The following is a 22,500-nucleotide window of genomic DNA, read 5'->3' on the forward strand; positions in this document are numbered from 1 at the left end:
TGAACTAAGGGCGTTTAGTCCTACTTTTCGAATCATAGGGGCGGCTTCTAGTGGTCTAGGATGTTTTAGTCGTAGACCGATACCATAGTTGGAAGGCAGTCTGGCTGAACCCTGTCGTTTTTCAACATGTTGGACAGGGGGGCTCCGCGCCTCATCCTCATTGGGGATCCCGAATAGGGGTCCATTGTGGAACTAGTCGTTCGTTTTCCCTAGTCGTAAAGCGACCGACAGCCACACTTTACGAGGTTTTAGTACAAAAAGTCAAATCCTATGTGGAAACCTTGCTGGATCCTTCCGTAGATCTTCTTATCTTCTCCTTTTCAGTCTTCTGGCTCAGTCTTCTGGCTAGGAGTAGATGTCGAAATGGCAGGAACTGATAAGTTAGTCAATAGGAAAGAGAAATCGAAAGAGTGACTATTCCATGAAGTTCCTCATTCTATTACGAGAATAAAAAACATCGATAAAACAGCGTGAAATCGACGAAAAGAGATCAAGGTTTCTAGCTCAACCCTTTACCTGCGGATGAATGCAAGGGCTATTGAATAGCGCGAGATTCGATATGATTACTTTTATCCTACTCCTGCTTGTGACCATTAAGTGCCTTGATCTTTTGTTCTGTAATGTCAGAAGAGGAAGGTTAGGCAGTGCAGTAAGGTCTGCAGGTAAAGTTCTGAGAGTGATCGAAAGACAGGGGAATAATCCCCGCACGGGTCGATACATCGAAAAGAAGCCGAGCAATTAAGGCCACTGAGTACAGGAACAGACCAGGTGGAAGCGGAAAATCCTTCAATTCTGAGACAAGACGGAAGCTAAGAGTTCACATCCGGAAAGAAGGCGCTGTTTGCACGCCTCTTGCGGAACGAGATCAAACTGAAACTATGAATGCGGGCATGGAAGCGAACGAACTAGGAAAGCAGCATGGAAAGCAAGGAAGACCTTTTCTCCCTATATACGAAAAAAGTCCTACCTAACCTCCAAGGAAGGGAAGAAAGCTGGAATCAGATAGTTTAAATAGCGCTTTCAATGAAAACTTCGTCATTATCCCGTGGGAAACAACCCCCTAACCTTAAGTAAAGCGTCTGCCCCTACATTCATAACCATATCTTCCATTCACCATGGATGCCTTAGTTCCATCCCCGCCAACATATCGCTGAGCCAGAGATAGACAAAAGAACAAACATCGTTAGACTTCATTAGAAGATAGATCTCATCATTGGCGCTATTCAATAGCCGTCCTACTTTCTGGTTGGAAAGCCCTGATCCCGGGATCTAAAGTACCTACTAGGTCGGGACCAACATGAACTAAGCGTAACTAAGCTCATTTTACACCGCTCATCATGGAAGTTGCCCGAACGCTTTCTTTCCTAAGACTTTCAATCTAACAATCGGTCCAGAATCCAACAATTCAAAAAAACAAGGGCATCTATTTCAAAGTTCAAGGGGGAGAAATAGGCAATGTCGTACAGAATAGTATTAGGGTGAAACTGTGGTATGGATCTTGATCTGACTCCAGACCGACACTTACTGCTGTCAGCCTACCTTTCTTTTCTTAGCTTAGAGAGAGAATGGTGGAATACTTTACGCGAGCGAAGTGGTTCCTTCAAAAAAAGTCATAGGCTATTATGTTAGTTAGGTAGGGAAATCTTCCTTCAGCCTTGGCTGCTGGTTGAGCTGACAGGCTTAGAGCTCCTACGATAGATGATTCTTCAATGCCATCTTCTTTTACTAAAGAACCTGCTCCTCGTACAAAAACTATGGCAGTTCTAAGCCTTAGGTCAATCCCTTCTTCTTCAATAGCTCCCTATTCTCCGCATCTAGTGAGCAGCCTACTTTCAATATGAGTTTCTTTGGTATGCTTTCATTCAGCATGAAAGAAGCCAGGAAAGCCTTATAAGCCAATCTCTTTTCTTAAGCCAATCTCTTTTCTTAAGCCAATCTCTTTTCTTAAGCCAATCTCTTTTCTTAAGCCAATCTCTTTTCTCTGTATCTACTTTGATCAACATCATTTCTCAGGCGTTCATGGAGCGAGCTTTCTTTATTGTTGAGAGATCCATTTAGAATCCCCATAGCCTTCTTTCTTTATTCTTTATCGCCTGGTCTTTCTTTCGTATGGGACGTGGGATCTTTCTTTCCGAAATCCATTTACCTTGCTAACTTAAGGCATAGTCCTTTTTTTCAAAAAGGAAACCAAGGAAAATACAAAGAAATCTCCTTTCGTTCTGAACTAGACTCGTACAGGCTTCGTCTTTCTTACTTAAGCTGTATGGAGGGAATGGAATATTCACGATGAGGGATATATCAGATGGGATAGGGCAGAAAGTATTGTAGATATGTAATGTTCAGATTGTATTGTTGACATAATAAAGACTCTTTCGTTTAGGAAGAGGGGTGGATATGTGTGGTAGGAGTCAGGGAGGCGTCTTCTACCATTTAGTTAAGTCAAGATGGTGAAATGCGATTTAGCTGCATCTAATTTGATGATTTCACATAAATATGGATTCTCTTAAGTGATCAAATCAACTATCAAGTGAAAAAGACTAAACTCATTCTCTCTCTAATTTGAATGCTTCGTTCCAAGTATTCCACTCTTTTTTTGGGCAAGAGCGCCTTTTCTATCTATTAAGAATCTTCTTGTGCACCGCTTATAGAATTACATAGCGCCACGGTTGACGATTGGGAAATCGACCAAATCATCGATCTAAAGAACGAGATTCTTGATCGAATGGTGGAATTCGATCACACTTCTGGGATATCCATAGGCCCCTTTTAGGGCGAGACTACATAGTACCGGCATTATTGATAGAGAAAAAGAAAGCTAAGATAGTCAATGATTCGACTTTGGAATCAAAGTTGGAGTCTTTGTTTGGAGTTTGTTTACTGGGATAAGCCAGCTCTTTTAACATCTAGAAAGATCTTTGCAAATGTCGGGACTCATTCCATCTGGATGCACCATATCGCGGTCCTATCGGAAACTGAAAGCAAGAGGAACACGCCCTGGTCCTGTTAGTACACTATCCTTTTGAAGGCGATAGTTCACAGTGCTTATTCTATAGATACTTGAAAGGCCAACTCATGTTTCCACTCTTCCACTCTATTTGAAAATTTTCATACTATTATTGCACCTTTTCTTACTACTTCTAAGTATTCATTCGGCAGCACAAAACTCGGAGCTCCTGTCCCTTTTTAGGGAGTACGCTACAAATTTTCTTTTGCTTGTTCGCATTCTTCTTATCGTTGAACAAGGGCCCAACTTGAGTTGAGATCTATCTCTGAAAGGTTAATAGAATAGCTTCTCGAAGCTTTTTGGCCGCTTTCCTCTTAAGTTTCTAGCAATAGTTGAATCTTTTTTTGCTTTTGCTTGAGACGAAGACTCAGTTCCATCGATACAGTGTAGGTTTTTTCCTAGCCTCTTCTTTCCGTCTTTTCTTTTATTGTATTAGTTAGTTTGTCAGACCAGTTTCCCAGTACCTGACAAACTGGCCGAAGAGAATCGATTTTTCTGTCTTTTTCTATCACCAAGTATAGACCTTGGAAGCTTTCCATTCCAGCTAGAACAGAGATCGGAATTCAAAAGAATCTCAATCAGAAAGTATTCGACTTGAATTCCATCATTCATCCCTTTCCTGGGTGTAGGGAAGACCCCGCCCTCCACACTAAGACTCCAGCATCGATGAATTTATCACGAGATAAAGAAAGCCAGAAGAAAAGACTAGAGGTGAATCAGAGTTGTGAACTAACCTCTTCCTCTAAGTCAGTAATGAAAGAAAACAAGTTCCATTTCCGGTGAGAGCTCTATGTCGAATAAAGGACCGAGAAGTAGTAGCCAATTGCCTAAGATTTGTCAATTGGCTCCCATACGGATTCTCAAGATCAGAAGCATCTGGAGAAGAAAAGACTGCATTTGCTTACTAACTTGGCTCTCGGCTGTATACTGTTTCCGATTCGATCGCTGTGAATAGGTGATTCTCAAGGTCTCACCAGCTCACTTTCAAACCCATACAAATATACCAAGCACATAGATTTTGAAAAGCCCGGTTCTCTTTGGAGTTTACTTAAGATCAAGTTCCTGCAAACTAGGTTAAGAAATCCTGTAGGCAAGACAGCCAGTGAGAGGGCTAAAAGCGCCTTATGTCTTCTGAGAGCAAACTCTCTTTCCTTTCGTTTCCTTACCTTTCTTCTTTCGATTCGATGGCAGGGGACAAGATACTCTTGGGTGCAGCAGAGGATGGTTGTTGGTATGGGATATCTTCTCTTTAGGGGAAGGCCAAGTCCGAATGGAGCTCTTTCTAACTACCTAGTATACGCAGCGAGTAAGGCTTTCAGTTCACAGTGGGACTACTAAAGATATTTCTTCTAAAGCTTTGGCATTCCCCTATTCCTTCAATAAACAATAAAGGCTCGAGAGACATATCTTCCCTTTTCCAAACCCGTTAATCTCTGTTTTGCTTGCTAACTTTCTTCTGTCTTCTCATTGGGCTTAGGAGAGGAAAACTCCAAATCATCATCATGACTATCCGTCGACGCCTATCTCCTCTGTTACGTCTGGCTTTGCTCGAGAAAAGGATCTGCTCTTGCCGTTCGTTAGGGATGAACTCTTCCGAACAGATTTTATCTATCACTTCTGTTCGGGAATATAGGTCCTGCAGGATTGGATATGCTATTTTTTCTCTTTGGAATTCCTCCCCTTATCATCTATCATCAAGGATAAGAAGTCCTCCCTTATAAGAAATAGGGGATTCCCCCGGAAGAAGAGATAGGTAACGGGCAGACAATTTGAATTCTTCTAGTAATGAGACCATAATGGGAACTCTATCTTCTATAGATCCATCCTCCGGTCTGTCTACGCGGATTGGGACTAGAATCTCGTCACAATAGCCAGCGAAAGGAAGCTGGGGAAATCGGGATCGGAAAGCCCTATCAAAGTGATCTAAAAAGATATTAAGCAAGACAGGACTGATGTCGGTACCTGAAGGGGGGATCCCTTCCGAGCCAAAACAAAATCAGGGGTGGGACCCATTTTACTGAGTAGTGGGGAATTGAAGAAAGAGGAGAAAAGGTTGAAGATCAAGGGATCCCCCACAGCGCTTGAGAGTTTAGCCATGAGACAAGAACGGGAAAGCGTAGAGATTGACCTTTCTAGATCAACAAGGATAACTACTTCTACAGGACCCCAGCCTACAATTGTTGATATGTAAGAAAGCAGATCACGATCTTCTAGATAGGCAAAGGGTGAATCCAAAAAGAAGAATAAGTCAAGGTCTTGAGAAGAAAATCTGTTAGAGCCATAAGAATAAGTCTATCACGGGGTCTAATATATAGAGGTAGTAGTCTGAATCGACTACGCGAACAAATATTGAAAAAGACTTTTTCTCCATCTCATCTTTATGAATAAATAGCAATTTGAACTCACCCCATACATAGGACCCCTCATTCACCTCCATTTGAATCACCTTCATTTCCATATCCTCTAACTCAAAGAGATCCGAATTTTGTGATAATATACGATCGATTGACTCGATCAGCATCATTCTTTCACTAATCATATTCTATTTTTTCAGTTCATGTAGGAATATAAGTTGGCAAGGCTACGCCGGAAGAACCATTATAGAATGAAAGAGCAACCACGGCTGCCATTAGCAGAGCAGTCCCGATAAAGAACTTGAAGCCGATACTCTTATTAGTGTCAATATTGCCTAACGGCTGATTCGGTACATCAGAAACAGATGATTGATCTATAGAGGTATGTGAGAAACTGTATTATGTATCGAACTAGGGGTGCCAGCATCCGGCACACTCGATGAAGGAGTGACCACCTCAGTAATAGACGAAAGGCTAGCCCCACCTTCAATATACCTATCGAAGATACCACTCATTACAAGATCTCTGAGACTATCAAATGGTATATTCTTATTTAATACATACTGAATCTAGCTTATTAAGAGTTATAGCACATACTGCAATGAAACAGCTCAGAGTATGGATTCTAGGTTCATCTAGAAAGGGGGATCTATTCATAGGCCTCAAAGGAGACGAAGGAGCAGGGGAGTTATATTCACTAGGTAGCGAAGGAGATGACATAGCGGGAGGAGACCGAGACAGAGACACCTTAGGCAGCTCTCCATCCATACCATCCTTCATATTTTCAAGAACCCCAAAGGAATTGAAAGTATGCACCGGGTCCTCATCAGACTCAGAATCCGTGAAGCTGCGCCCTCAACAAGCGCACTAGACTGCACCTGGTGTTGCAGAGAAAGCCCCAGCCCATCCTTCGAGACTGATTGAACCTCAGATACCGGTGCCGAATAACTTGTCCCACCCTCCTTCAAGGACGATATATGAACATTTTCCGTTGAAGCAGCACCCGCCATAACTGGTCGCGTCTGAACTGCAATATCAGCGGACGCCGTAACAATCTGTTGCTGACCAGAACCTGACGACGTCTGAAAACCATCCACTTGCTGGACAGCTGGGGATATTCGCTGCCGACCAGCACCAACAGGATCCCGAAGAATCAATGGTAATGAAGAAGAAACAACACCAGGAATCCGCTGGTCAGTGGGAGTCAAAGAGTGTTCCGTTAGTGTTCTCAGGTAGGTCGAATGGGGAAAGGTAGGTTCAGTCCGTCATTGAATTGAAGTGATAGAGCGGTAAGTGGGTGGGCATAGAGTCTATGTCTTTCCTATCAGTGGCATTAGTTCCTTTGGACTTGGGGTTCAAAATCTTCCTTTACTACTACAAAGCAGAAGGGAATACCACATAGCAACGGTTCGAAGGGCGGGAAGCGAAGTCACTAACTAGACCAGAGGAAGAGAAAGGATCGATCCCAGAAAGACTAAAAGAAAATCATGTATTGGTCCAGGTAAATCTATTTTTTATAGAAAAAAGAAAATAATTTCATGCCCTTGTCGACTTGACCAGGAAAACGAAGTTATCCTAAAACTACAGGATATTTCTTAATTGAATGAAATTTCAATGGGGGGTGGTGTGGATTGATAGAAATACAGTTATGGGGCTACGCTTATTCTTAAAAGCAGAGGTTGAAACTATCCATTTTGAAATCATTATTCGAATAGAAATCGATTTTGAATCAAAACGAAGCCAGGATTCTCGCGAACCAACCGTTCTTGACCAAACCAAAACCTCATTCCTTTAGGTCAAAAAGCTATTTTGATTTTGAATTTGTAAATGGTTTTTGAATCAAGAATTTTATACATTTTTTATTTGAGGTGAATTCGAAGAAATTGTTCGAATTGTGTAATCGTCAATTATTGACACCGGTAACCGACCTAGAGCAATTTGATTCTAATTCAATTCGTGACGATCATAAGTAGAAAGTTCATATTCTTCAGTCATCGATAAACAATTTGTTGGAAAAGTCATTCAATCTACGGTTCTCACTAAGAGTCATGGGGTAGCGACGACTGCTGGGGTTCACTGAGCTTCTTGGCCGATTCTGGAAAAGCCTGGTCCATCCTCGTCTCTAGAAAAAACTGCATTGTGTAACTAGGCTGCTTCGGGAGGTAGCGAGGTCGTGCTGCTTGGAGAGTAGCCCGTCAAAAGGTCTTTCTTCTGTGCAACAATCAAACCTTGTTCTGAGACCTCCTACTCGCTCCTGATGAGGAAGCCTAAAGTTTAGTAGTTCCTGTGCGCACCCAAGCAAGTCTTTCGAACCTTCCCGCGGATGCAATTCATAGTCTGGTACCCACCTATTGTAGGTCTTGGCTTTTAGAGATGCCTCACTGACGCTGAGTGATATCTCAAAATGTATTCACTTGTACATTCAGGGTCCCACGCCATAGTATGACCTTTTGACAACATGAGGAGCGAAAGCAGCTTTATGACAGTCCCATGTCATATTTTCTTAGGCCTCTGGTCCCACCTCTCTTCCCCGTAGCTTCTTATGCACTGCTTCCCAGGGCAGACTTATTAGTTCTTTCCTCTGAGTCATAGTTAACCCTTTGGCTTTTTGTGTAGATTGACCGGGAAAAGGCCTCCACAACCTTTGGATGCTTTCCCGGCCTAGCTTGCCACTACTCCTGGAATTGTAACATCTGGAGATGGAAGACTTCTTCTCAAAACAACCTGAAAGCGGGAACTCCCATCATCAAGGGATTTGGCTCATTCAATGCCTGCAAGAAAGGCAAACTCAAAGCATTAGGTCTAGCCTTTTCTTTATAGCTCCATACCGAAAGGTAGTCCGCCAGGAATGACTCGACCGAGTTGGAGAGGGAGGAGAATGGATGAGTCAGTAAAGGAAGAGAATGAGAGGACCGGTAAAGCAAGATAGAAGCTAGCAGCATTTAAACCACAAAAGCGATTCACTTGGTTTGGTTCCAACAGCAGATCCAAATCGGGGAGCAGAGCCAATCACAGATTTGGATCTCGTCCCCGCATTGAAACTGCCCTTGATGACCCAAAACGACCGGGTTGTAGTTGAACCATAAATAGAATCCCTCTCTAAGACTGGCTTGTAGCCTACTGAATTGAATTTCTTTATTCTCCTGCTGCTGCGGGAACTATCTTCTCTAGGGGTCTGACGATCTTTCTTTCGCCTTGGGAGCTTCACTTCCTTCCTTTCCTTTACATGAGTGAATCAATGCCGTAAGTATCCAAGCAAATCTCAATTAAACTCACTCATCAAGTAGTGGCTCGACAAGCCTTGTTCCCGAGCCCGGACTGAAAGCTTACATCGAGTAAAACGGAAAGTGATAGCGCTTACTGAAAGTACTGATTCTAGCCAAGATTGCATGTTAATTCAGATAGCGAGAGGAAGAGAAGCACAAGCAGTACCACCTAGCCGCCTCCTACCCCGTTCAATAGAATGAATTTCACTCGTGAAGGGAAGAAGGCTCATTCATAGCATTCACTCGTTGGGTTCTTTCCGGAACTCGTCCATTCACCTGAACTTGCTCTTTGATTCCTTGATGGATGAAGGAAAGACTTCATTGATTGCAACATGGCATTCCCCGGACTACCTTTACCGGAAGACGTGTACTTAACTGAAGTAATAGCAGTGGAACTCATTACCTCATTACCTCATTACCTCTTTTCCTCTTTTCCTCTTTTCCTCTTTTGCTTGCTCTCGAACTTTCAACGGCGGGTAAGAGCTTACGAACTCATGCTTTTCTAGTTAGGACTGGGAGATGAAAGAGAAATCAATGACAGCAGGTAGGAGGGGATTCGTCTGGCGAAGGAAAGACAATTGACCCGCTTCTAAATCGAATGTAATCTCTAAAGTTCGGTTGATTTGCCGTCGTATAGAAAGGAGTAAGCAACTTCAAGCCGTCTTCTTCTGAGAATGGTTGCTCTTCTCACTTGTCTTCTTGGCTTGCCCTTTCTTTGAACTAGCTTCCGGTCAACACTACTTCTTTTTCAGGAATGAACTGCCCTGCCTAGTCCAGTACTAATCCAAATATGTCTCTCTCCCATCAATCGGTACTAGTTGAAGTAATGAAAATTCTCCCCTATTTCTTTGATGAGAAATGCGAAAGGAAAAAAAAGGATCCCCCGTCGGGACTGACGGGGCTCGAACCCGCAGCTTCCGCCTTGACAGGGCGGTGCTCTGACCGATTGAACTACAATCCCAGGAAAATGAGGTGTACAGCCTCAAAATTCTTCTTTTTTCTCTGAATTTGAACCATTTAGTTTCGCCGTCTTGTAACAGAGACAGAAATGATATACTAGAATATATATTTATAAATGCAGTAGACTCATAGTGGGCTAATTCATGAATTGAATCATGACTATATAAGCTATTCTGATATTCAAAGATTCTATATAGATGAAATCGTGGAAGCAGACCTTTGATTTCCTTGGACCACGCAAGAATTCGTCGTCCGATTTCATCTGCTTGTTCCTCGATGCTCTATAGAAATCTATCGCTATTCCTTTCCTCGACCGAGAAAGCTTCATGGAGAATCACAAGAGCAATCTCTTTTTTGTTTTCGTTATGGTAATGCAATGCAAGAGGTCGGAAATCAGGGTGGATGGAATTCAGCTTGTTCAAATTGCTCGTTTCCGCATTAATAGATAGAAAGAAAAGCGAGAGGGTGACGTATTTCCCAATACCAAAGAAGGGCTTTTACCGGTCCTATTTCCTCCTATTTCCGTGTTGGATTTTCTTCTATTTTATGGAGTGGATTTGGGTTTCTTATTCCGTGCCCTTTCCCTTTTTGACTTTTATTATAGAGCTTTGAAAGAGATAAGATAGGACGACAAAGGCTGGGTAAGAAATACATCCTATCTTCGACTCTGCCTTCTAAGAGAAGGATGGGAATTCCGGTCTTTCTTTCTCTTAGCTTCCCTCTCCTGGTGAGTTGCTGTCTCCCTCTATTACTCTCTTTGAGGGGGAGGCGTTCTTGCTCTGCGCATTCCCTTATCGCCTTCTTTCTTCCCATCTTCCCATCTAATGTTTACCCTATTCATATTCATATAGATCATATTGATAGGTCAATCACATCGTATCGTATAACTTGCCTTATCTACAACATAGACTATTTATGCGAAAGGAAATGGTAACCATACTGAGAGACCATTCTGAGGATGTCCCCCTGCAGTCTAAGAATGAGAGCATGAATTAAAGGAAAGTCAAGATGGATTTCCATAAGCTTTATGTGTTCTCATCTATAGATGTCTAGTCTATTGGGATAAGGGTCTTGCATTAAAGCTTGCTTTCGTTATTTCGAGTCCACCGGTAGGTTAGCCAGAAAGGAATGGTCAGCTCTGAAGTCTGCTCTGAGAACTCTTATCCTATTCTGTCTTTCATTCTGTTTTTAAAGGGTCTCTCAACTCTATTCCATAGATCCTTTTATCCGATCAACAAACTCGACTTAGGTTTTCTTAATTCTTAATAGAAGTGATGTCAGATGTGACTAAAGCTTTCGATGAAAAGGAAAGGAAGGAATTCTTGAAATCTATCTTCTTCAGTCTAGAATAAGGCAGGCATTAATATTCAAAGGTTGACTCTCCAGCTGTGACATCATCCACAGCTAGATCCTCCTTTAGTTTAGGAAGTCTATCGAAAGGAAGGCGCTATGTGAATTGCCCAGGTTTAGCTGAGGATGGGATTCGCTACCCGATTAGTCTCCCTACGCTATTAGGGACCTTTGGTCTAGGCTTTGACCCAAAAGTCCACTTTGGATTGAGAACGTCCCACTGTGGATTCATAGATTGAATGAACTGCGGAAAGCTCCTCGCTACCCCTATGTCAACAATACTGCGCGTCACCGCATTCGTGAAGTCGGATCGCCAAAGCAGCGGTGATGAAGGCCGACACGATTGACCGGAACTTCTGTCTCACGAGGGATTTAGCAGTTCCGTGGCTGCATATTCAGTCGAGCACATGTGGCTGAGTCGCCCGTACCTGAGCTCGAGAAACTTTCCAACTACTGACCGAGAAAAAGAAGTTCCAGAGGCATCTTCCATTCATATCGATTTGGGTTTTTCCGCACCATATTTGGATCTTCCTCTTCTTCGATCCGGAATTCCCAGCAAATCCCTGACTCCTCGAATACAATGGGATTTCACACCTGGCAAATCTTTGACTCTACCTCCTCTTATTAAGACCTTCGAATGTTCCTGCGAATTATGACCTTCGCCTGGAATGTGAGCAAATATATCATGTTTATTGCTCAACTGTACTTTGGCTATCTTACGTAGAGCTGAATTAGGTTTTTTCGGTGTTCTCGTTGAAACACGCGGGCATACTCCTTCCTTCTGGGGACATTGATCCAAAGCTCGAGTACGGTCCGTGCGCCGTTTTTCTTCTCTACCATGACGAATCAATTGATTTAATGTAGGCATCGCGATTTCCTTTGTCCTTCCCCCCTCTTTTTGCCCTATCACTAGTGGTTACTCCCGATCCGAAGCACCCCTTTTCCATTCATAGAGAGATCCAATCGTCAAAATCAATAAAAAGGCCATCATGGACCAAGATCCAAAAGGATCAATCTTGTTGGGAGGTACTGCCCAAGGAAAGGAAAAGGTGACTTCCGGATCAGGAATAATAAATAAAATAGAAACAAGATAAAATCGTATATCAAAACGACTTCTGGCATCACCGGAAGGATCGAAACCACATTCATAGGCCGACAATTTATCTGGATAGGTCGAACTATTGGAAGAAAATGGAAAAGGAACACCGAGTGGGATCAAAGAAACTAGCGAACTGATCACTAAATAGATCAAAATAGGTGAAAATTCGGACATCACCACAGCACACTTCGTTCTTTCGCTCCTTGCGTAATTCGTTGGTTATTGGCGGCATACCGAAAAAAGAAAAGAAGAATTTTTTCATATCGTATCCCTCTCACGAATTGGATTTGAACCAATAGAAAGCGACTTGCCTTTTCTTTCTTTAGTCGATCGTGAGTGGGTCTGTCGTCCTCCTCATTATAGTCCTCCTAGAATCAATAGCATTTCGTCGGAATACATCCTGTCTTTTCACCTTAGTAGTCCTATGCATAGTTAGTACTATAGCCCCAATCATGGCTACTAATAAAATAAGACTAGGAACCAAAAACCAGACGAAATAGTAGGTATAAAGTAAATTGCCCAATGTTTCCAAATTAGTCCAACTTCGTACCTTTTCGGCATAAACCGTATATCTCAGAGAGGTCGTATTTCTTTGGGTTGGTAGTAATGGAATGCTTTCATTATCTAAAATGAAGAACATTTCCCACCAAAAGATCATCATAATACCACTCACTGGTAACCATAGCTAGCGCAATACTTCTTCGTGAATCTCCGCTATTTGAATATTGAACATCATAACAACGAATAGGAATGAAACGGCTATAGCTCCTATATGAACTACTGGGAAGATCATAGCGAAAAAGTCGAGACCTAAGAAAAGAAGTAAACCGGAAGTATTGCAAAAGACTGGGATGGGAAACAAAACGGAATGTACCGGATTTTTAGCACGTACAACCATCAAACCAGAGACCAAAGCAGGGCTAGACAAAACAGAAAGTATCATAGTCATAGTACGTCGTCCTTCCCTGAAATGGAACTTTCATGCTAGTTCTTGCTCCAGCATGAAAGTCGATCTATTACGACCAGCGCGGTTGTTCGTATTTCATTTTCTTCTTCCAAGACAAACCCCTTCCTTAAAAAGGCACTGAGTTACTTACGGAATCTCAAATCTCTTTCCACTGTCCTAGGGAATTCCTGAAGTGCCTGGCGCCGGATCCGCCTAGCTTGATCCTTGGCGGCGTCTCGAGCTTTCATCGCTTTGAAACGTTCTTTCCTAGCCCCAGTTCCTCCTTGGCTCTTTTATGAGAGCTTCGTTCTCACGAAGGGCGCGCAGGTTCTCTTGACGTAGGCGGTCTAAGCCTTCCTGTGTCTCCGCCAAGACATGAGCGTTTGGATCAGACGGACCGCTTTCGTGGGAACCAGAAGCAGCTAAAAGAACGGAATTGTCCGGCCCGGGCGGAGCCGGTGGTGGACCGAACCCACCATTCGTTCCTCCCAACGTGGGATAGAACTGAGCCACCGCTCTGGTTAGCTCATCCATGAAGAGGAGACAAAGACTAAAAAGAATGACGACCACATAAAAAAAAAGACACTTTGATTGGAAATGTACGTTGTCGAACCATTGGTAATCGAAAAAAAAGAACCGTTGACATCGTATAAATAGAAATCAAAATGGAACTTGAGGATTGGGAGAAAGCTCCATGAAAAAGAAAAAGAGCCTTATTATTATTATTATTCGAATTCTATAGGGGTTTGCGAAAGAATAGAATCTTTTTCGCCACACGCGAGGAAAGGTTTGGAACCCTTGTCACTCCTATAAAGATTCCCGGATGATCCAAAAAAAACCTCTTTTCTTCCTTCTCTTATGAAATTATCGCTTTCACCCCTTTCTCTAAGGTCTGATGATCAAACTTTCTATTTGCATGTGTTAAGCATATAGCCTAACTAGCATGATTGAGCCCTGCAGTGGTAGAACTTCGTGAACCGGGCATTGGAGAAGGATCGGGTTTCCTTGAATAGCAGACTAGTTGGCATATAAATAGCGTAGAAATACACATGTACGTGACCACTTTGTATAGAAGGTAGAAAAGAAAAAAGAATAAATCGATTGAAAATATACAAATGATAAAGATGTTCTATCTGCACTATGAATCAGTCAAGTGGACTTTCCTATTCTTGATCTAATGGTTGCGCTTTGACTTTTAAAGCGGAATTGACTCTTTAGATCTTTGGTAAAATCAAGTCCACCGCGAAGACATTCATAACATGCTCTACCATAGTTTTTAGCGGATAACCCCAATTTAGGTTTAATAGTACATCCCAGCAGAGGACGACCATATTTGTTCAATTTATCTCTCTCAACTTGGATCCCATGAGGCGGACCTTGGAAAGTTTGAATAGTTGCAGGAGGGATTCGCAGATCTTCCAGACGTAGAGCACGCAGGGCTTTGAATCCAAATACATTTCCTACAATGGAAGTAAACATGTTGGTAACAGAACCTTCTTTAAAAAGGTAAGCTACATAACAGATATATTGATCTCTTTCGCCAGGAACGGGCTCGATGTTGTAGCATCGCCCTTTGTAACGATCAAGGCTGCTAAGTCCATCGGTCCACACGCTTGTCCATCTACCAGTGGAAGATTCGTCAGCTACCGCGTCGATCTATCCTCTGATGCCTATTCTGAGTTCTGTGAATCAAGCAAGGCAGGGCAGAGCAGTATCATATATAGAACAAAGATCCCATAGGCCTAGAAAGTATCATATCGAAGCAGGTTCTTAACTCACCAGATGGAGGAACGGAAGAAGTGAAGGCATATCTAAAAAGTCCCACAGCTCTTATTCCGCCCGCATACAAGTTTGCAAAGGCAAAACCCGGCTTTTGAATTAGGATGAGATTCGCTAGCGCTTTCAGGCGAACTTAACGATGAAAGGCTTTCTAGCTCCAGCAAGTTCTTTTTATCTGGCATCCCGTCCTTAGAGTTTACGTTCTTTTGTGGTTAAAAGCAAGTGAAATGCTTCTTCCTTCGGCTTACGAGGGAAAAGCCAACTAAGAAAGAAAGAATGGCTACACCGATTCCTTCCAAGATCAGGCTAACCCGAACCGAATCCACCGGAAAGATTTTCATCCTAAAGCAGCGAACTCTTACTCCCCTTATCTAGAAAGGGATCGGGCAATCGTATGCTATTCCTAAGGGCCGGTTCTTTTAGTCAATCCAGAGTACCACGCCGAGGACAAGGGATTCGGAAGCTAGTAGATCCATCATCTACTCTATAAAAGCTTAAGCAGATGAATCCTGAGTAGAGTCAAATCAATCCTAGGTAAATGTCAACAAGAAAGACCTTGCTTTTAAGTACCAAATAAGGGATTCAATCCTTTGCTTTCATTTCCACTAGCTTTAGGATTAGGCATCATAAAGAAAGGAGCATCGATAGCTTCCAGCTTGAATTCTTGTAGTAACAATACCCACCAGCTCTCTTTCGCATCCTTAGATGCCTTTGTCAGAAGGAAGCGAATAGCGGCGTGATCCGTATATACAAATACTTTTGAGCATACCAGATATTGTCGGAACTTGTCCAGGGCATATACGACAGCCAAGACTCCTTCTCTGTGGTGGCATAGTTTAGCTGAGCACCATCTAGGACACGACTAGCGTAGTATATAACATTAACATGTAGTCGATTGTCCCTTCTTTGCCCAAAGTCCGACGGCATGGTCACTTGCATCGCACATTAACTCAAATGGCTGACTCCAATCAGGTGCAATAATAATAATAATGGGTGCAGATATCAGGGCTTGCTTTAAGATGTTGAAAGCCTTCAAACATTCGTCATTGAAGTCGAAGGGTGCGCCCTTGACCAAGAGGTTGGTAAGGGGTTTTGCAATCTTGGCGAAGTCCTAACTCAATCTCCTATAGAATCCTGCATGTCCTAGGAAACTCCGCACCCCCTTTACATTGGTAGGTCGATTTTCAATTATTTCCATTTTTGCTTTATCTACCTCTATTCCCTTGGCCGACACCTTGTGACCCAGGACAATTCCGTCTGTCACCATGAAATGGCACTTTTCCCAATGTTGCACGAGGTTAGCGCAGCCTTTGAGGACTCGGGAAAGGTTGTGCAGACAGTCGTCATAGGTCATACCAAAGTCATCCATGAAGACTTTAATGATGTCCTCTACCATGTCTGAGAAGATTGCCATCACCTCTGGAAGGTGGCAGGTGCATTGCACAGACCGAAGGGAATTCGCCTGTATGCGAAAGTCCCATAAGGGCAAGTGAATGTAGTCTTTTCCTGGTCTTCCGGTGCCATGGGTATTTTCAAATAGCCTTCGTATCCATCCAAGAAGCAGTAGTACTCATGTCCTGCTAGCCTTTCCAACATCTGGTCTACGAATGGGAGAGGGAAATGATCTTTCCGAGTTGCTTCATTTAGCTTTCGGTAGTCAATACACACTCTCCACCCCGTGACGGTTCGTCTTGGAATTTTCTCGTCTTTATCATTCTTCACCCTCATATAGATATAGTCGTCGGCCTTCCGGAGCTTTAGAATGCCTCTTTTCTCTTCTTTTACGGGCAATATTTTTTTTCCTTCAAGTTTAGTGAAAAACTCTCCTCGACGAATTTGTAGAGATGCTGGCGTGCCTCCTGCCAATGGGAATAACTTAGATAACGACAATCCCTTTCTTAGTGATGGAACACAAGTATCAGTGCCCCCCCTCGATGCCTTTCTGTTACTACGCTAGTAGGCCACCACCCAAACGCTATAGGGTCAAAGTCGAAGACGCATGGCTTCACGGCTTTGACAAGGAGTTTGTTCGGTGAGATTTATTGGTATTGCCAATCCACTTCGGGCAGGGGAAATCCGCGAAGAAGCTACCCTATCAGGACAACAAGCAGTCAGTGAGTGAGCGCACTGCTTTGTCCCAGGAAAAATCTGACTTCTTTCCGATACCGCTCTATAATCGATGCATCGGCGCCTTTCGAACCTTTTCTCATTAGATCGGCTGGTCAAGCGCCACATGGAATATAGAAATTCAGGTTCCTAGGAATGTCGTAGGAGTCATTCATCTAGTCCCAAGGGGGCTTCCCGACTCAAGCTACTGGGAAATAGGACCCCAATTCCTACTCACTGAGTGTAAACGACTCTCTTCGGCTTCTTTTCTTTTCTATCTATTAATAATGCTCCGCCCGCCCCTTTCAATAGGAAGGGACCTTTAAACTATTAAATGCTAACTCAGGCCGAATGATCAATATCAAAACAAGCGGCTCACGACGTAGTAGAATGAGATTCTCGCTTCCTTTGGCTGTTCATCTGAATCATATAACAAGAAGTTGGGGTAGCATTTTGATACCCTCGGGCTACAGTTTGCCACTACAAAGCCCGCTGGTGGAAAAGAGAAATATCTTCACTTGATATCACTACAAAGCCCGTTAGGGTAAGCCGAGTCATTTGCTTGACCTTCACTCCTTTCCCTCGTTAGGGATTTCAGCTTTGTGTAGCATTGGAGCTTAAACCCTGACTTCGCCTACTTCCTCATCAAAGGCTAGTTACCGCCCCTTCAACCAGACTTTGATCGATTCCCCGACATCGAAGCGGGGGTAAGACTCCTAATTCTAACTGCTATTCATTGATTTGATTTGATAAAGTAATACTTACCTCAGGCCTTTCCACTACGCGCATCTGAAAAAGATTAGGAAAGAGTCTGGTGCCTATGAGGTGCATGATTCTCTCTTTTAATCGCTTCGCACCATTACCTATTTACTCTATTAGGGGCAATCTCAACTACAAGGAATTGGATTAACCTTAGAGGTAGAGTAGCGGGTACAGCTTTCCCATTCTCATCATAGTATTTCCCAGCCGGCTAGTCACTTCCATCCCTGGCCCTCTTTCAGGCCTATTTGAACGCTAGGAGGGACAAATGCTTTTTCTCTCATGCCCCTTTCTTCTATGTTTAGTGTCTTACTTGTACTCTCAATGGTTTTGAGTTGAAGAGGTCGCTATCTCCCCAGTGAAGGCTCGCTGCTTTGAAAACCTGTGAAAGGATGAAGACGCTTTTGGGACATTCCTGCTTTCCGGCTTTATTTACTGTTACACTTTCTTAAACTACCAATTCGGTGATATCAGTCTGAGAAGTATGTTCTTATCATACGATATTCTAATTCGAGCTTGTAGGAATGAGAAAAGAAGCTTGAAATGCCAAGTTTTCATTGTACTAGAGGCCCTTCTCACCGAAGTCTTTCCCACGATTTTCATTATCTTAGAGTCGACTCCTTTTGCTTTTTCTTACCCGGAGTAAGGGCGCCATCAGTTAGCTTCGGATCGCACTTGACTTTGCTATCAGCCACGGTAGGCTTTTTAGAAAGCACTGTTCTGCTTTGGCGATCAGGTAAGACCGAATGGAAAACTGCGAACTTTTCCAGTATTCGTGGGGAACCCCGCACAACAACAAAACGGGGATAAACGGCCCTATAGACCTCTCTGACTTTTCGTAGCCATATTCACTGGCAAAAGTGCTGCGAAGCGCAAGAGCGTATCGAGAGAGGATATTTTTGGTGTAATGGTCTATACTAGAACCATCTTCTTTCTTTACTGCAAACTAGTGACTGAGCCCAAAGCGGAGATGTAAAGGGCATCTGCTAAGCAAGCACAAAGAGTTCACGTATCGATAGCTAAACCTTAATAAAAGCATCAAGTTTGATTTTCTCTTCAAGAGAGAAATACCTTTCCTGTTTGTTGATAGAGGAAGGGTAGCCAAAAAGGCGAAGTCTGGTACTGGATCATCGGTGTTTATATTTATATAAGAGTCAGACTCAATATCAAAAGAACCGAATAAAGTTTCATCCTCCAGGGAGTGGAGTTTAAACTGACGTGGGGACTTAGGCCTTTAGGCATTTCTTTTTCCCGCGTTTTGAACGGGTTCTTGAACTAGGGTAGGGATATGGCCTAGTAATCAAATTCAAATAGAGTACCAGTACTCTACTAGTGAAGGAGGAAATCGTCTTTTACATAGAAGGTAATTCTTGGAACTCACTTTTCCTGGCATTCAGTTATGAAAAGTTGTTGAACTTTATCAAGGAGCAATTCGTGTAGAAGGACCGCTTTCGTTCATCAGAGGTAGTGGACAAGGATCAAACTCGGCATCGTGCAATTCGATCGATCTGGTCAATTCATTTCCGCGAGACGCTGCTCTACTCTTTCTTCCTTCACCAAGTTCCCCGTAAAATGTACTATAAATCGGATTGGGTAGCTGGTCATCACCAAAGGGATCGAGGAATGCACGAAGAATAATGAGTAGCGTTAATCCGAAACTGAATCCCATCGTCAAAATATAAGTAACTACTTGTGATTCCACTGTTCTAATTGAAACTAATATATAGTTCCGCTTCTTGCTCTCAAAATGAAGAAAGACTAGTCGGATTGATACTGTGCCAATGGTTCGGAAGATACTTCTTTATATACAATACAATTGTGGCACTTGAGAAATAGAATCCGCTGCTTGAACTAAGTCAAGTTCTATTTCTATACGATATTTCGTTGTTCAGACTAGTTACCGAGTCCTTTTCAGATCTCTATAGCATTCACTTATCTTATGATCCGATTAACATCCTAACCAATGCTAGCCACCTAAAATCTTAGTACCGCTTCCGGTAATGGAAGACTAGACCTATTCAGTATAATGCCAGAAGAGGTATTCACAGACTGGGGATGCATACCTATTCCCCACCAACAAAGATTATTATTCACGCACCTACCATTACATTAGCGCATCCACCGACTACCAGCTACTGTTACGGGAACCTTCGGACACGGAACAAGATAAATATAGAAGGATCTGAAAGAAGATTGATTTGATTGGACATATCATATTATACCGGGTTGGATCGATCAAGACTAGTTGCGGCAGTTGATCAATGAACGTTAGCAAAAGCAGGGATTTAGATAGAAAAGAAGGCCGGTTATAAGCAATAGAGAGTAAGGAGCTGCTGGATTGGGGAAAAGCTCCACTCTATTCGGCATACTGGAAAGGACAAGTAAAGTTTCTATCCATTCGCTCCTTAGCGTGATCTAGCCTGAGACTTTCAAGCTTAAAGTGAGTGAACCTTAGGCATCCACTGAATATGATTCTATTCCCCCAGAAATGCTATCATCTTTTAGTTCTTTCCTTAGGCGAAGAAGACGGAAATGCTATCATCTTTAGTCTTCCTTAGGCGGAAGAGACGAATGAGATCCGATTCAAGATATCTCCCATGTACCGACAGCAAAGGAAAAAAAGAAGATTGCTCACAGGATGGCATGAGATGTATTTTCCTTATTAGAAAGCAAACCGAAGCCGCTCTTACTGTTCTCGTAACCGTTGATGGAGTCATTACCGCAGATATTTCTCTTTCTAACAAACAATTACTAGTACACCCAGTGTGATTCCTAACACAAGAATGAAAATAGGAACAAGCATCCATATAATTTCATATCCTTCTTTTAACTTTTAAGGATTCAAATTTGAAAAAGAATAGATAGCTTCTATTTCTGTTGTATCAATTATCATTTCAACGATCAACTTCTCCCATAATGATATCTATGCTACCTAGTATCGTCATAATATCAGCCAATTTCAGCCTTTTAACTAATTGAGGAAGAATTTTCAAGTTGGGGCTTATGGTTCCTTAGTCGGGGTAAAACAAGGTAGAAACCTAGTCGGTGGGTTCGACTCCCACAGGGGCTATCCGCAGCTTTGAATTCAAGGAAGGGCAGAAGAAGAAGTTTCTTAGAGCAACGATTGCTAGTAGAACGGGTGCCCGGGTGGTTTTTCTCCGTGAAGGGAGGTCTTCCTACCCCTTGACTGAGCGGGCGTTGGAGGTGATTGAGTGAGTCTTCCGGATAGGAAAGAAAGATAGCAAAGGTTCAACGAATACAAAGGGGAAGAACGCTAAACAAGTAGAAAGGCCTACCGGATAGCAACGGCTGGGTTGGTCAGAAGGAGAAAGAGAAGCTACAGGTTCCGTGCTCATGTCCTAGTTAGGTTACGGAGGGGAATTTTGTGAGTTGTCTACTCTCGGGAAGTACGGTCAGAGTCCCACCCTTACTTCAGTTCATGGGTTTAGGTGCCCCCTTAGCAACAGGATTAAGATGTTGAGAATTGGCTGCCTACGTTGAACGTTGCTAATTTACTATTCTTTGGTTTTGGGGTTCAAAATCTTCCTTTACTACTACAAAGCAGAAGGTGGATGCTGATAGTCGTCCGCTAGTGGTATCGTATATAAGATCAAGCTTGCTTTTAGGAGTGATCTTTCCCGAAATGAAATATCATAAGAGAAGAAAGAGAGCTTTAGAAGCAGAAAATCTTTTATTTAGCTTCCTCCCACGTTTTTTTCTTGGAAAAAACCAAGGCATTCGACAAGTATCTCTTCTTTCTCGTTATAAGGGGGGAGGAGCGGAACATATTCATTTTTTGAAAAAAATCATGAATATTGATTTGCCCATATTGAAAGATTTTATCATCTTTCTCAGAGAGAATCTGATTATCACTATAATCATAGGGCTCTTTCTCGGTTACATGGCCTTTTTGATCTCATTCGTATTCTGACGAAATGCTATTTATTTTAGGGTAACTCTGATATTGATTGATCCTAATTTCTCTTTCTTTTTTCCGGTATTCCGCCAATAACCAACGAATGGCAAGGAGTGCCACGCACGAGCTACGCGAAAAGAAAGCAAGGGGAATTCTGAGATTTTGGGTGAGAAATCCTTTGATTGCGTATTGCATATAGATCCATGTCTTTCTTGTTTCACTAGCTAGGACAAAATTCTCACATGTCCCTTTCTTTATTACAACCTTCTTTTTGATGTCAAAGACCAGGAGCTACGCGCAAATTCTCATTGGATCTCGGTTGTTCTTAACAGCGATGGCTATTCATTTAAGTCTTCGGGTAGCACCACTAGATCTTCAACAAGGTGGAAATTCTCGTATTCCGTATGTACATGTTCCTGCGGCTCGGATGAGTATTCTTGTTTATATCGCAACGGCTATAAACACTTTCTTCTTCCTATTAACAAAACATCCCCTTTTTCTTCGCTCTTCCGGAACCGGTACAGAAATGGGTGCTTTTTTTACGTTGTTTACCTTAGTTACTGGGGGGTTTCGGGGAAGACCTATGTGGGGCACCTTTTGGGTGTGGGATGCTCGTTTAACCTCTGTTTTCATCTCGTTCCTTATTTACCTGGGTGCACTGTGTTTTCAAAAGCTTCCTGTCGAACCGGCTCCTATTTCAATCCGTGCTGGACCGATCGATATACCAATAATAAAGTCTTCAGTCAACTGGTGGAATACATCGCATCAACCTGGGAGCATTAGCCGATCTGGTACATCAATACATGTTCCTATGCCCATTCCAATCTTGTCTAACTTTGCGAACTCCCCCAACTCAACCCTTATCTTGTTCGTTCTGGAAACACGTCTTCCTCTTCCATCTTTTCTCGAATCTCCTTTAAAGGGCGAAATAGAAGCTCGATCAGGAATACCAAAGCCTAGT

General features: G+C 42.7%; 2 protein-coding genes, 1 non-coding gene and 2 pseudogenes across 3 annotated transcripts; 1 reads left to right on the forward strand and 4 right to left on the reverse strand.

The window, feature by feature from the left end:
• Positions 1-9,511: 9,511 nt before the first annotated feature.
• Positions 9,512-9,585, reverse strand: TRNAD-GUC (transfer RNA aspartic acid (anticodon GUC)). Its single transcript has one exon. It is a non-coding gene; the product is annotated as a tRNA-Asp (tRNA).
• A 1,827-nt stretch (positions 9,586-11,412) lies between these two features.
• LOC127242888 (ribosomal protein S12, mitochondrial) lies at positions 11,413-11,934 on the reverse strand. The gene has a single exon (XM_051263005.1). It carries the CDS (start codon positions 11,800-11,802, stop codon positions 11,425-11,427), a length of 378 nt encoding a protein of 125 aa, XP_051118962.1. The 5' UTR covers positions 11,803-11,934; the 3' UTR covers positions 11,413-11,424.
• LOC127243665 (NADH-ubiquinone oxidoreductase chain 3) lies at positions 11,851-12,661 on the reverse strand. The gene has a single exon (XM_051264141.1). The coding sequence runs from the start codon at positions 12,205-12,207 to the stop codon at positions 11,851-11,853; it is 357 nt and encodes a 118-aa protein (XP_051120098.1). The 5' UTR covers positions 12,208-12,661.
• On the reverse strand, positions 12,356-13,279 carry LOC127262100 (NADH-ubiquinone oxidoreductase chain 6-like; annotated as a pseudogene).
• Positions 13,280-21,781: 8,502 nt separating this feature from the next.
• The window catches only part of LOC127259143 (putative cytochrome c biosynthesis ccmC-like mitochondrial protein), a 746-nt pseudogene continuing 27 nt past the window's right edge, over positions 21,782-22,500 (forward strand).

Source organism: Andrographis paniculata, unplaced genomic scaffold (genome assembly GCF_009805555.1).
Source record: "Andrographis paniculata isolate CXL003 unplaced genomic scaffold, ASM980555v1 Contig100END, whole genome shotgun sequence".
Lineage (NCBI taxonomy): Eukaryota > Viridiplantae > Streptophyta > Magnoliopsida > Lamiales > Acanthaceae > Andrographis > Andrographis paniculata.